At 39.5% G+C, this 15868-nt stretch overlaps 1 protein-coding gene across 1 annotated transcript; it reads right to left on the reverse strand.

Annotated features, from left to right (window-relative positions):
* Positions 1-450: 450 nt before the first annotated feature.
* Positions 451-12150, reverse strand: bub3 (BUB3 mitotic checkpoint protein). Its single transcript, XM_036571859.1, has 8 exons — positions 12030-12150; positions 9925-10119; positions 9728-9797; positions 9455-9606; positions 8759-8917; positions 6941-7118; positions 5611-5827; positions 451-773 (listed from the first exon to the last, which is right to left on the reverse strand). The coding sequence occupies exons 2-8, from the start codon at positions 10117-10119 to the stop codon at positions 764-766; spliced, it is 981 nt and encodes a 326-aa protein (XP_036427752.1). The 5' UTR covers positions 12030-12150; the 3' UTR covers positions 451-763.
* Between the last annotated feature and the right edge of the window lie 3718 nt (positions 12151-15868).

Here is a 15868-nt window from a genome sequence, read left to right on the forward strand (position 1 = left end):
TATATATATATATTATCTAAAAAAATAAGATATGGGACCTTTTACTAGTTTTATTTTTTTTTTTTTTACTTACTTGTTCTTTTTGGTCAGTTCCAACTTCTCAAACTTCAGAGAAACAGAATATTGTGATGCATATATATCACAATATTTAGTGATATATTGTGATGTTATATTGTTGCCCCATCTACTGTAACAGGCATCTATGATACCTCATGTGGCAAATATGATGTTTATATACCTAATAAACTGAAAAATGAAACAGAACTGAGCATAAAACGATGTTCTAGTCATAAAACACAACTGAACATAAAACTGTGTAGTCAATTTTATTTTTTCCCTCCCAAAACCTCCAGAGAATGCAGAGAGAACTGGCTGCTTTATCAATACTTCTTAAACCTGTTTTGTCCTTTTTTCCATTATTATTCATTATAAGCCAAATGTAAGCATGAGTTTGTTTTTTAACTGTTTTATTAGAAGAGTGTAACACTTCAAAATCAGGATGTTTAAATGACATTTTTGATAAAGAGAAAATATACACAGGGCCATTTTTGGCTACAAATACTAGAATATAAGACTGGCATAGGAAAATTTACATTAACATCTTGTTAATGACAAAGACAGAACAAAATAGACAATACGAAGAAAAGAACAGGGAAAAGGAGGGCAGGGGAAGCATTTATGAACAACTGGATGCCAGCAGAACATTTTCAGAGTGGAAACTTCAGGAACGTATTCCTCAAAGTCCATCCAATGAGAAGAGGCCTCAGGTTGACCTGCAAACAAAAGAGACAAGCATTACTATCAGCATTTTTAAAAAAAATTATAATACAGCAAAGCTGCACCGATACCATTTTATTATTATTGTAATTTTACACCATTTTGATACTGAAGACTAGCCATGTTTACATGCTGATAATCCGTTAATAATGTGACTAATAGCTCAATCGGAATAGAATACGTCCATGTACACACTTCAATCAGAATAGTCTAGTCTGATTGAGGCCATTCAGAATACAGTTTCTATCCAACTGATCGAGGTGGGTAATCCTGTAAATAATCTGTTAAATAGAAGAATAATATCCGTGTAAACGCCTGTATCTGATTACATTCCCTATCGGAAAGTTTAAGTCCGTTCTGATCATGTTCGTCGCGTCATAGTGAAAGATTATACCGTTCAACATGACGGAGCAGAAACTGGTCTGCAGAGGAGACAAAGTTTATGCTCTGAAGACGGCGGTGGGACGGATGTCCAGCTTATTTGTCTCAGAACACGACGTCCTCCTCTCGGCCTTCTTTAATAAGGACATGTGAAGGACGTTTTCCTGAGTCTGACATCATTTTAAAGCAATTAAAAACACAAGCGCTGCTCACTGCTGCTCATCTCACTCTGACTGGACTCACGTGATGCTGGTTGTCATGGTAACGTCTACACTAAGTGGCATAATTTTGGATCAGATTACTTGTAGTGAGAATGTAAACGGAGATTTTCCATCAGGTTGTTAAGTGGAGTGAATATAAACACCTCAGTCTTATAATCGGAATGTATTCAATCGGATCAGCAACAATCTTTGCATGTAAACACAGGCAGTACTCTAAAAGTAGGACCAATCAAGTATCCTGGATCAATGAGGGGGAAAAAAGAATGGATGGGGGGGCAGCAACAAATGAACAACAGACCTAGGTGATGTACTGAAAGTATCTACAGCCATCTTTAGAGCGCAGAAGCAGCGTCTGTTGAAACATGTTTTGTACAGGCACCTCTGCATGCTAATGAAATGCTGCCGATGGCTCTGGAAAAGAATCGGAGCATTAATGAGTCATAGCTCCTCCCTGCACTGCCGTATTCCCTCAACTGACATAAACCAGGAGAGTCAAACGGGGGCTTCTGGTCGGGTGCTGCTGCTGTTGCGTGCTAAATGAACCAAGGTCTCCATCGGTTACCGCATGGCGAGACAGACAGCAAACCCAGTTAGGAGCTCGGTGTAATCCACTTTAAGACAGAAACAGGTCCACCGACTTGCCTGTCTTTATGCTTCCCGATTGCTTTAGAAAGACCGTCTGAGTCCGTCCTGTTGCTCCACCCAGTGATTCACCTTTAAACACGTCCCCGCTGCCCCCTCGGCTCAGATCAATTGGTTCCTAATAGAAGGCTTCTGGAGTTGTTTCGCTGCGGTGGTATTGACTACTGCAGGCTGAGATACTGCAGTTAGATTCAATTGGACTTTGTGTTTCCAGGCCAAACCCATTTTTTTTGTCTTTATAATGGGGGGAATACATTTCCGGATGTTTTCCGGTCCAGACTTTGAGGCATCAGAACAGTGGATGGAATGAGAAGCAGAAAATGTTTTAAAGCAAGCTACTATCAATGTATCCAAGGGTTTCAGTCACGTGATGTTTCTGTTGTGGCCGCCATATCTGGCACTGAATGTAACTACACATGAAAGATGGCTAAAATGAATCATCTTACTCTGAAAGAGAAAAAACGTCCTCAACAAAGTTCATAAAACAGGCTTTGATCCTTATACAGTTTCCCCTGAACTCCTGGACCCACTTAACCTGGCGGAAAAGCTACCAAATTAGTGTTTTCCTGACGTTTATATTGATCTCATACTCAGCCCCTCTCCCTATTCTGGAGTCTCTCACAGCATTTAAAAGCACAGAAACCCACCGGCTCTTCACGTCAGGGTGGGTAAAGGATCCCATGGTGTTGCATAAAGAGATGAAAAAAAATAAATAAATAAATTAAAAAAAAAATCATAGGAGGGTAACGACATCGGCTAATTAACACAGATGTGATCAATGCTGGCCTTTAGATAACTTTAGCTAATGTTAACAGCTGAGAGATAAACAGTCGTCCCCCTAACGGAGCTGCAGACAGCCGGTATAACTTTACTCTCTGTTTCTGGAGATTTAAAAGACGTTTGAATGGAGAAACATAAATGTTAAATATCAGACTAAATGCCGTGGGTCGGAAAACAACGTCGAGTTTCGACAGACGTGATTCCGTAAGTTTGCTAGTGCAGTTAGTGCAGAGTTCAGCTCCAGTCCTGAAACCCCTGCACTGCATAACTGGTTTCCCTGGTTAAAATACCTGATATTTTTAGCTAATTAATCCCTTCTTGAGCTGAACGAGGTGTGAACAGCAGAGAAACACACTAAACTACACAATGCAGCGCAACTATACAGTTCAAAAAACACTGAATTAAAGGTCTGCGTATCTCGTCTCTCGGCTTCTTTCGCGTCTCGCAGGTCAATTGTTCACAAAGCAGAGCTAACTGAAGGCACTGCACAGCGCAGTCACTCCCTGACTCAGTCCTCAAAATGGCGGCCACAAAACAGTGCGACGTCAGACGAAACGAGAGAATAAGCCAAAACCTTTTCCACTGACACACTGTTTAAATACTGTTTAAAAAAAACATCAAACTTCACTTTTAATAACTTCCTGTAACCTTGATGGTCTATAATTGATTTTTTTGTCAGATTATGAACTCAAGCAATAAAGAGTTGTAGAAAACCGATAGAGGGATTTCCTCCCTGCCTCAGGCATCTGTCCATCATCTAAGTGATATGAAGTGGCTTCAAGGAGACAGATAAAGATCTATAGACTACAGCTGCACGCACCTACTGTCAGTGCTGCCACACACACACACACACAAAAATAAAGACACTAGCTACTGGCTTGTGCTGCTTACTATATGGTCGAACTGTTGGTCCTCTGGTCTTGTAATTTCTCCACCTATTTCTGACATTCTTAAACAAAAGCTTAAATCCCTTCTTAATAATCATATGATGACACTATGCTTCACTGTAAAAACTTGGTTCACCGGTCATCTCCAAGGGCATCTGTCAGCTGTGTGACCCTTTGGTGAAAGAAAATGCAACTCCTTAACTGGTCTGCACTGGCAGTTCATTTAGCCACATATCCTCTAGATCAGGGTCACCAATCCTGTCCGCACAGCGCCAACATATCTCCAGGAGCAGGTCTCATAACTACTTAACTGTCTGAACACTGAGACCAAGTTCAGAGGGTCTAAGTCAGGAGTCGGCAACATGCGGCTCTTTTACAGTTTTACCAAAAAAATGGTCTTAAACGCTGGAGTTAAATGTAGAACTGCTAATTCACCCTTCAACCCTGAAATTAGATAGATAGATAGATAGATAGATAGATAGATACTTTATTGATCCCGAAGGAAGTTTAGCAGCCAGTAGCAGTCACACATCACAGTACAGTAATAATAATAATAATAATAATATAATAATGGTGAACAATATAAAAGGAAGAATAAATATAAAAAATCCTATCTACAGGCATATATACAAATAGAAATATACAAAAATCTGGAATAAGATCTATAACCTGAGATGAAAAAGGCAGTGCAATAATGACTGTACAAGGAGGCACAGGTAACGGCATATAATGACAATACTGAATAAATATGTACAGATATTGGTACTGAAATAAAGTGACTAGGTTTGGAGTGTCCAGATGTGCAAGATGCGCTAGAGGGGGTACAGAAAGTGCAATATGTACAGTAAGGTGTCCATATGTGCAGATGGATATGATAAACCTATGATCTATGATTTAACATGAGATTAAGATTCAGACCTCATCTCTCCTCTTGGCGCACAGACTGCTGACCACAAAGCAACACAGACAACAGTCTCACCTAACTAGTAGCTAACGAAAAGACAAAAAGAAAGATTTACGATGAACATCGATAATTTGGAGACAAATGGACTTATTACATTTATAATCACTCCAGCTGGTTTCCTGATATGTTTAATCTGCAGTGAGAAAAAATGTCAAACACTAAAAAGTCGTGAGGCTGAATTCGCTACTCATTCACCAGCTTCTTGTTCGAATTTTCCTGTTCCACCTTAAATGGTGCAGCAGTTACATTCTGGGACCTCAGGCACCATTTAAGGTGGAACGGGAAAATTTGAACAACAAGCTGGTGAATGAGAAGCGACTTCAGCCTTGGAAAAACTTGAAAAATGTTCAGAAACATTTTATTTTTGAGTAAAAGTTTCCTGACGGAGATGCAAGAAAAGCGACTATAGCTGAGCTAAAGCTTAAAGCAGAGCAAAGTAAGTCTGTGTTTTCATTTATACTTTATTTTTTAACCTATACTAGAACATCAGCACATACTGAGACAGATTTACAGCCAAGATTGTAAAATCAACATAAAGTGTTGTGGCTCAGGGTTAGAGCTAAACTCTGTAGGGTGCTGGATCTCCACAACCAGGATTGAGCACCCTGCTCTATGACAAATGTGTGTTGTGGATTAGACCGGTTAGAGATCCTCCTATCCAGAATTTGTTGTGTGAGACATCCCCTTTTTAGACGCCCTCATGACAAAAGGACAAGAAATCATGTATAAGACTAACATTAAGTTATTATGTCTGCAAATCTGTTATAATTTCAAAAGCAGTGCTGTGAATCTACTTTCCTGCTGAGTTTAGTTAGAATCTCAAGTAGTTAATAAGCTGGAACAGGTAGAATTAGACTCAGGAATTAGACCAGGACCACTGGTGACAACTCCACTGTCCTAACCACGTCTGTAAGCACAAACCATCCGCTTCATAAGCGACATATCGGAGTGGACTTACTTGGGTTTAGTCTCTGCATCTGTGACCTGGCGGATATAGATGGCGTCTGCAGGGTGGGAGATATCCCCCTGTTCCTGCATATAGGAGGAGGCAATGGCCAGTAGAGATCCGTCATTGCTGAAGGCCAACGAGGCGATGCTGGTGGGGTAGCGGTGGAACTGACACAAACGCTTCTTATTGAATGGGTCCCAGATGTTCACAAAGCCGTCTGAGCCACCTGGAGAAAGGTGAGGAGTCAAGGTCACGTGTGTGAAAGCCACTGTATATATACACTCACTGAGGGTTATTGTTTCTGTGTGAACTAAGTCAGATGAGAACCAATCAAGGCTGTTGAGAAGGTCGTTGAGGTCAAGTGGCAGAATGAAACAGAAGTGATTTAACCTTTTCAACTCCTTGAGACCACCGGTGGTTCCAAAACGCACTTCGTCATATTCTTCATAGCTTTCATATTTCATAAACATTCTAAAGCTGGGTGTCATGAGCGCTGTAACTGTCTTCTTTCCAGCCAAATAGATGGGTGATGTAATTTTAAACCCTAATAATAAAAGAAGCTGAACAAGTTTTTTTCCTACTGAAAGTCGACCCATTTTTCCACAAATCTGGGCTATAAACTATAAACAGATGGCGTCTCTTCAGTGATCTGCTCCGTAAAAATTATTTATATAAAATAATACAAAGAGCGTCTAAGATTTTTGGCTTTCAGCAGTAAATTGTAAGCATAAAGCAATATGTGTATGATCATAAAACACGTTCTGTTAATTTGTGGGGAGCTTTTAAAACAAAAATAAAATAAAAATTTACAGTTATTTAATGCAGTTACTGAATAATTTGCCTTACGATTTGGTCATGTAAATTCAGATGGAAAAACCAAAATATACCTTGGTCAATAAAAAAAAATGTACTCTTTTTAACCTTAGTCTTATTATTCTGTTAATAATCAAGACTTTTTATTCTGTAGCTATATAAATTGTTCAGTAGCTGCTACGAAAATAATAGACAAGTTAGGTAGTTATAAAAATAAAGAAACTGAAGTCTGAGCATTGGAGCCGGCTTCCCAGATCCGTGGACTAAAAATAATTTCTAATGAAGACTTACAATTGGCACACCAATTTGTTCCAAGACTAAGCTTAAACCATGTCCGGGAAACCAGCCCTAAGAGGTTTTAGAGGTTAATCTTCTAAATACAGGATGATTCAAAGTAAAAATACAAAGAAAAACCGAGCTATTATATCCCAAAGCGAACGATCAAGCCATCAAAGTTGGACAGAATGTTCATGACAAGCTTGCAGCAGTTGGCTTATTTAATTTAGTAGTGAAAGCCTTTACTGACCGGTGGCAAAGGTGTTGTGGATGCTGTGGAATGAGATGGCGTTGACCGGGTACACCAGCTCTATCCCGTTTTCCTTCAGCCTGTGACATTTAAAGGCATATTTCTTCTTCTGCACCTCCAGACTTGGGTCCAGGTACTCCACGGCCACTCTGCCTTCGATCGAACTCAGGACGTAGCCCTGAATGACACACAAACACATCCTTAAAGCTTAAGGCCTGATGAGTCAAAAAACAGTCTGTACAGCAGCTAAAATAAAGCCTACATTAGTGGTGAAAAATTCTTCTTGTCCATGTAAGCAGCTTCATGGTTAATGCTGTTGATTAAACAATACATTTACTATACTGCAAAAGGAAAGCAGCAGCTAATACAAAAACATAGTCTGATCACTAATAGTAATCTATAATTACCTTTTTGAAAAGCACCAACAATGAATACAAAATATAAGGTGTTTCCTGGAGAAGGATCATCATGAAATAAACCGATCAGGCATAACATTCTGACCACCTCCTTGTTTCTACGCTCATTGTCCATTTTATATAGGTGCACTTTATAGTTCTACAGTTACAGACTGTAGTCCATCTGTTTCTCTGCATACTTTGTTAGCCCCCTTTTACCCTGATCTTCAGTGGTCAGGACCCCCATGGACCCTCACAGAGCAGGTACTATTTGGGTGGTGGATCATTCGCAGCACTGCAGTAACACTGACGTGGTGGTGGTGTGTTGCGCTAGTCTGAGTGGATCAGACACAGCAGTGCCGCTGGAGTTTTTAAACACCTCAGTGTCACTGCTGGACTGAGAATAGTCCAATATTATGCCTGATGGGTGTATGCAGTGTGCTTTGTGTGCCATTTGTGGAATTTATGTGGAGTTTTTTGCCTATTTATAGGAAAACATCCAAATGAAGTGTTTCGCATGCAGAACTGGAGTGCCCAGGCGAAGGCTTGAATGCTGTTAGTAATGACTGATACTTTTATTGCCACACATGTCAGTGGTAACTGTATCTGGTGCCTCAAGATGTAATTCAACTCTGCAGTAGTACATAATAGTAGTAGTAATGGTGCTCAGATCGTGATTTTTTTTAGGGCTAATTCTGATTTCTTTACAGCCAGACTGGTTGGAGCCATTATTAAATTGATTTAAAAAGCCATTTATTTCTGTCAAAATACCTGAAGCTCACACTGTGGGCTGAGACAACACATGAAACACACTAATACCTCTTTGTTAGCCAAACATTAACACTTCCACCAAACAAAAAGGCATCGCTCGCAGTGAATCATGCATAATTATGCTATGACATTTGCATAAATGAACTCACCTGATTCATGTTTTTTACTTTATTAAAAAAAATAAAAATAAATAATAATAATAATAATAATAATAATAATGATAATAATAATAAAATAGTTTGTCAAAAGTAAACAATTAGAGGATTGCTCGTTTGGAATGCAAATCAGCCAATTCATATCCTGGCTTATAAAAGTTCTGCATCTCTAGTTACTTTACTTGTTTGTTAGGAAGGACTTCCTGCCACAGAGCATAAATTCTATGCAGTGTAGTAACTTAACAATGGCCCATTTGCAGTATTGTGTGTTTGTGACACGCTTTAATGGGATTGCTGGTGAAGACCTGCTTGTTTTTGCTTTACTTGTGTGTTCTAGTCAAAGGTGTTTATGTTGTATGAAGTATGCAGGGTCTTCAGTACTTCTTTTTTCCCAGTTGGTGCAGTACGACTTGTCAGTAGTCCACTATGTAGATTGTCGGGATGGTATTAAGTGTTTACCTGTTTGTCAGAGAAGGATCTCCTCCACTATGATTTACCTGTTTGTTGGGGAAGGCCCGTATGCAGCGGGTCTGGTATTTAAGGCTGGACTCCCGTCTCTGCTGAACGTATCCCATGTTCCTCAGGTCCCAGACAAGCACCCTTCGTCCAGCCGTCCCCACGATCAGACGATCTCCGGCCACAGACAGGGTATATACCTAAAACACATGGTTCAAAGTTCATATGACCCAACCAGCACAAAAAAAAACTAGTTTTATTTGTTCATAAGGCAGCATTAGCCTATGGTAATAATGCAGTCTCTGTGGTTATGGCATAGTTTGGGGAAATTTCTCATTTCCAATTTCCCCCCAAATGTAGTCAATCAGCCAAAACATGTTTGGTGTCCAACGTCTTGCACTGGAGCTACAAGACTAATGCAAGAAAGTTTTAAAAAAATATATATATATATAAAATAATAATAATAAAAATTTTCACCCAAAAAGCTGAAATTGGTCTAATTCCCGTTTAAAAACAGATCACATCATTAATTACATTTACACCACTGATGAGTTATCAAATCATAAACTAAATCTACTGATCCAAAGGCTACAATAGGGAGGAAGAAGCAAAACTATCAGAACACAGACGCTGCTGAGACTGAAGGCTCTTGCTATAATACTTCAAGATTATTTGGGTTTTAATTAACAAAACAAACAATAATCATACACATACAAACAACAAGAAGAGCTCAGTACCTTTTCAGGTTGGGTGAAAGTGCCAGCGTTGCAGGGGGTGCGGGGGTCCCACAGCCTCACAGACATGTCCCAACTGCCTGTTACCATGACATTGACCTCTGGGCAGTACTCCACACATCGAATGGGTGCATCATGTGTTCCAACAATTGTGTCTTTAAAAAGTAAGCATAGTTGATTAGACTCTGACTGTGATTACAGTCCATTTAATATAGATCATATAGTAAATTAGAGTGAAGTCCACAACACATTATTTTGCTAAAATTAAAAACGTACCTTGATCTGTATTCAAGTCATGCATTTTTAATTGGTTATCAAGTCCGCCACTCCAAGAATGTGTAGGATCCTGTAACAGAACAAAAACAAACTTTTTTAATGCGCACGTTTTCTGTTTGTATAAATGATTACTTTGTGAGGACAGATATTAAAGAGTGCTGTGAAAGAAAGAACTAACACAACTGTGAACAACTTACATAAAAGGCGCAGTCAAGCACGGGCGCCAGATGTTGGTACTTCATCCTCATGGAGTTCCCACCAACATCATACAGGCGGACAGTTGAATCCCAAGAGGAGACCAACAGGAACTGAGAAGAGGTGGGACTAAACTTCACTGCAGAGATGCTGTCATCAGGTCCCTGGTTAAGCTTGAACTCATTTGAGCCGGTCATCTAAAACACACAAAAGAAAGAAGGTCTTTCTTACCCACTGATATACGGCTCTACAGCGAGTCTCCTCACTGCAGAGACGGTGCTGATCTCCTGCTGTCTGAACTGAGCTGAGCCTCATCACTGTATCTCCACTCCTGTTAATACACACTGTGCAATATATCATAACTGCTGCTGTAATGACTCTCACTGCACACTTTACACTGTAAACACTGCTGATACTCCTAATTATGTCTATACTCACTGTTTTTAAACTACCGCATACCACTCAGTGCCTGCTACCATGAAAATACAATAGATCTGTCTTATGTGCCATGTAAATATGCCAACAGATACACCTACTCTCTTATACCTCAACTTATGTCTATATATGTTTCTTTATTACTGCCTAACTTATGTCTATTTTTATTTCTATTTTTTATTTTCTGCATAGTTATGTAAGTTTTTGTGCAATTATATGTCTTGCTACTGAAACACTGCAATTTCCCTCAGGGATCAATGAAGTTCTATCTGTCTGTATGAGAGGTTCAGCATTGGCATTGATCAGCACTAAATCAGCATTTTCCAGTACTCATCCTCTTGGAACACTTCAGTGTTTTCCTGTTCTAATAGACCCAATATAACCTCATGAAGGGCTTAGAAACGATGAGTTAAATCAGGTTTGTTAGAAGCAGGAAAGAAATCACTGCACTGTGTATGACAGGAGTCCAGAATAACGAATCTAAACTTTATTCTCCTCAAACATTATTCACAGACAGCCACACTACATGACTATGGCACTACTTTTCCATGTGTGCACTGCATTTCACATTTTCCCACTGTAGTATCTGCTTTCCAATGTGGCATGAACTCCTGTCCATGTTGAACTGATTGAAATGCAATCATAACAATGAGAAGAGGGAAATACTACACACATACACACACACACACACACCCACACACACACACACACCCTTTCCTTAGGGGACATGCGGAATGAGTGCCAAAATGAAAAGTAAAAGAAATACTACAATGATTTAACATTGTTTTAAGTACTGCACAGTGGAAAGCAACACTCGTGCATTTGTTACATTTTAAGGCAGACTGTATTCAATTCTCAGCACTTCATTTTAGAAATGCAAATCCTCATGTGCTCAAAACAAAACCTCTGTTACACTGTTTTCACTTTGGCACTTAATTCTGCTCGTCGCTATAGAAAAGCAACGGCATGCGTGAACTGCATTTCACATGTTTGCACTGTAGTGACTGATTTTCAGTCTGCCACGAATTCCTTACTATACATTAGGGAATTAGGAATGATGAGTCGGATCAGTTTTGTCAGAAGCAGGAAAGAAATCCCTGCAGTGTTCAGGACAGGCTGTGAACCACTGACCTGAACTTTACTCCTCACAGGCATTAGGTTATTCATTCACAGCTACGCAGCTTTGCGCCGCTTACAAAGCAATGATTTCAAGTTCCAGCAGTGAAGATGAAGACAGGCGTTGTTCTAAGTTACTGTTTACAGTTCAGTCAAAGAAATACAACAATTCCACAACACCGAGCTGCACAGAACAGGCCGAGCTGCTCTTAACGCGGCTCAGTGTTTCTAGAAGCTACTATTTCATACAACGCTGAGTGGCCGATTAGGCAGCGAGCCGGCGCCAATAACGTCAACGCAATAACGGGAACCCAATACATGTAAAGCTGTTAAAGACGGCTAAAAGATTTCAGACGACGTTTAATGATGGTTTCTGTTCTATTCGGGATAAGTTCAGCCCTGAAAACCAGACGCTGATCTCTATGGTCTCAGCGAGGTTAGCACAGCTCGGCTAACGCGCGTGTTTGGCTAATATCGAACGAATTAAACCGCCACCTTGAACACAATACCGGCGTCCGCGTCCAGTTTATGATCTTTCTGAATGATCTGTACTCACCTTTCAGTTTATGAGTGGACCGTTCACTAAACGATCACGGGGAACGGCGGGGATTAGCTTAGTGGCTAAGGGTGCCGTTTACCGTTGTAATTCCTGCTCCCTCTGCGCAGCAGCGAGGAGCGCTCTGATTGGCCTACTCAAAAATCGTCATCGTCCCGGTGTACGTTCTGATTGGTGAATTCAAACATCGTAACATTTCCGCCGCAACGTTTGATTGGCTTAAATGTACAGCCATGAGTTGAACCGGGCTATGTACTCCTTAAAGGGGAATTCCACCAATATTTCAAAATGTCTACATTTCAGTCCTTGAAGTGTAAACAGTATAATTCTGAATGTTTTGATGTGAAGTGGTTCGTTGTAGAGATTCACATTTCTTTACAGTGGTGGTGATAGGAACCAGTGGTCACAAGGTCTACAACACAAATATAGGCATTTTATCTATTATCTAAAACCATCTCTGGACCTACACTGGCCTTATGAATTTTTATATGTAGTGCTGATGATAGTAGTGATAAAATCTGAAAAACTAAGTTTTCTTCAGGGACTATTTTGCCTCACAGTGCCCTGCATGTATCCCTCCGCCATGAATTGGATTAAAATAAAGTGATTAAAATACATTTTAAGCAAAAACTTTATCACAAAACTATCGTAAAACAATGTCTCAGACATCAGACAGTGAATTAATCTATTTCATTTAATAACTTTTTCTTATTAACTGTGAGGGAGATTTTAAAGGTGGATGTCTGGTTCCTATCACCACCACTGTGAACAACTCGGGCAAGTTTCTCTACAACAGAGCATTTCATTTTTCCAAAATTTGTTTCCATCTCAGTTGTTCAGTCGTTTTGTCTGTAATCCGTAAAACTATAATACAGAAGTGAAAGCAGGTGTACTGTTTAAAAAAAACGAATCCATGCACAAGAGAAAGTATGGGGCCACACAAATACTTGAAAGTCAAGAATTATCTATATATAAACCCACTCAAGTATACGGAAGTGAAAAGAAATTTCAGTAGTGTTGTTTTTTATTTATCTATTTTAACAAAATGAAAGACTTTCAATCGGTTTTCTTTAAGTCTCAAAGAAAACATTTCTGCACACTCTTAAAAAGATGGTTTTCAAGGGTTCTTTAATAAAGAAATGCATAAATGGTTCTGTGCATAATGAGATGGTTCTTTCAATTGACCCAGGATATATGTGGTTCTATACAGGACCATATATATGGTTCAATAAGGTTTTATATCGTGCCAAAAAGTGTCCTGTTTCTTTTTCAAATGTGCATAAATAAATTGTAAGCTGTAAACAGAGTCACTCAGAGAGGTTTGGTGTGAAACGCTCTGTTCTAGAGAAACTTACCGAGTCAGAAGTGTTCAATTACTTTAAAAGCTTCCTTGCTGAGTTGTTATCACACCGTGGAGGTTTCTCTGACAGATACCAGCCCTGCTGAGATGGAAATTCCACTACTGAAAGGCTGGTTAAAGAGAAATTCCTTTGATTTTTTGCTGCATAATTAGATTGTTGAGATGTAAAAGTCATTCAGAGTAGTTCGGTGTGAAATGAATAATTGTAGAGAAACTTACTGACACTTTTTGTTTTTCTCTTTGGAATTTCTCTTTAACCAGCCTTTCAGTGGTGGAATTTCCATCTCAGCAGGGCTGGGTACCTGTCAGAGAAACCTCCACGGTTGGTTACTCAGATTACAGTGAAAACCTTGTCCTTGGCTGCCTGAGTATTTAAGGCAGTCAAACTTAGCTGTTTTAAAGAAGCAGATTACTTTAAGTGTGTACTTTGCGTGTTTAAAGCGGGCATCAGGGTATCTTTGTTTATAGCAAAACTGCAGGGCAACATTTCTGCTGGACTCTTGACCAGGTTCATGCAGGATCATTTCAATATGCCATATTAAAACATGCTACCAGAAACATCAAATTAAGAACATATTATAGCTTTTTGAACTGGTATCAGGGTCTTTGGTTTCAGCCAGAAGAGCAACTTGTCGATGAATTACTTGCTTCAGAATGGAAGTCAAATTCTCTTCAGTTACAGATTCATTCAAATACAGAATATTTTTCTGAATAGTGCTTTTTATTAACAAGGAACATATTTTATTCCATTGATCTTGTGCCAGAACAACTATGAGTAGAACAAAGGCTTTGCAGAATGTGGTCATTTATATATGAATCATTCCAGCATCACTGAAAGCTGCATTTTGAATTCATACACATCAAGGAATGCAGGTCATTATAATAACTGCCCAATTACGAAATTTCACAAATTCTAACCAAAGCACAATATTCATTCTTGTTGTGGAGTCCAAATCCCACCAGGACGATCAGCATTTGGTGGTGGTGGGGAGATTTGACTACTCTCCATCAGGAAAAATGCTGTTTATCACCAAACACTGCAACTTTTTCTTCATAAAAGTAAATAAAAGATGATGGGGTTAGGCTAGTTGGAGCACAGAAGCTTTTCCACATACTGGGGATATACAGAAATATCAGAATAACATTGGTATCAGCAGACAATTATTTTAATAGGCCCACATCTTAAAATTTTCTTGCATTTTATTTTTTCCCCATGAGATCCACTTATAACATTCATGTGGTTTTAAGCACTAAAAACAGTCATAATTAATTTCTACTTGGCCATTTTCCAACCTCCCTTTATTCCTTACAGTTAAGTAGACTGTTTTTGTCACTGTATCATTAAGACTGATATGTGTAAATGAGCTCTGTTTTGATTGGCTGATGAGTGAATGGGTGATGCCAAACAGCTGTAGGCTGAATAGGCGGATGTATGTAGATGTGGTGGTTTTTAGGACATCACACAATGATTAAAAGTTTCAGTATATTTGTGTGTGTATGTCTGGTGTAAGAATGATGTGCTCAGTTTGGCTGCTGCTCTACATTAGGTTTGTGTTTGTTTAGTGTTGTTTGTGTTATGCTAGTGATTTGCTTTGTTTGCCCGGGACTTTTTCCATTGTTGACCGACTTCATGTGGTAGCAGAGTTTGACTGGGCCCTGAACCGGGACATGTTTTTCACCATGGTAGTGGTTTGACTAAGCTGTAAACCAGGACACTTTTCAGGGAGGTAGCAGAGTTTGACTGGGCCATGGGCTGGGAGATTCTTCACCATGAGTAGTAGCAGAGTTGGGGCACAAACCGGGAGAAGGTAGCTGAGTTTGGGCCACAGGCCGGGAGATTCTTCACATCAACTGGGCAGCAAACTGGAACAATTTTCAGGGAGATAACATAGTTTGACTGGGCCATGAGCTGGGGGACTGCCCAGTGACAGCAGAGTTTCATTGGGCAGTGAGCTAGGTGACTTCATGTCATGGTCAGGAAAGTATTCTCCCTACCAGTAGGAGACCTTTGTGTATGTATATTGTGTTTGGTGTTGATTTATAATGTTGTTAGAATTGTAAAGCATCCTGGGATTTGGGAAAAGTGCTATATACGAGAAAATTATTATTATTTTAAGCAGTCAGTCTTCTCAGCGTCAGTGAGAGTCAAAATCTTGGCTGACTGGCTGTCTAAATTACTTTCAGTATGTATGTTATTAATGTAATCACATCAGCACTGAAGTGTCAGCATATTAAAGCCAAGTTAATGGTATCAGTATCAATATAAAAAAATGGATGATACCCTGCCCTACACACAGACACCAATAAGGACTAGCACAGTAATGTTTACACACACTCATACAGAGGAACATGGAAAAGGTGCATTTCATGGAAAATTGAATAACTCCATTTTTAAACATTTGTCATATGTAAACTTTAACCCTTGTGTGGTGTTGATGTGTTTGTTACTCAGTGGTCTGGTGGACCCACCACATTATTG

This window comes from Colossoma macropomum, unplaced genomic scaffold (genome assembly GCF_904425465.1).
Source record: "Colossoma macropomum unplaced genomic scaffold, Colossoma_macropomum, whole genome shotgun sequence".
NCBI lineage: Eukaryota > Metazoa > Chordata > Actinopteri > Characiformes > Serrasalmidae > Colossoma > Colossoma macropomum.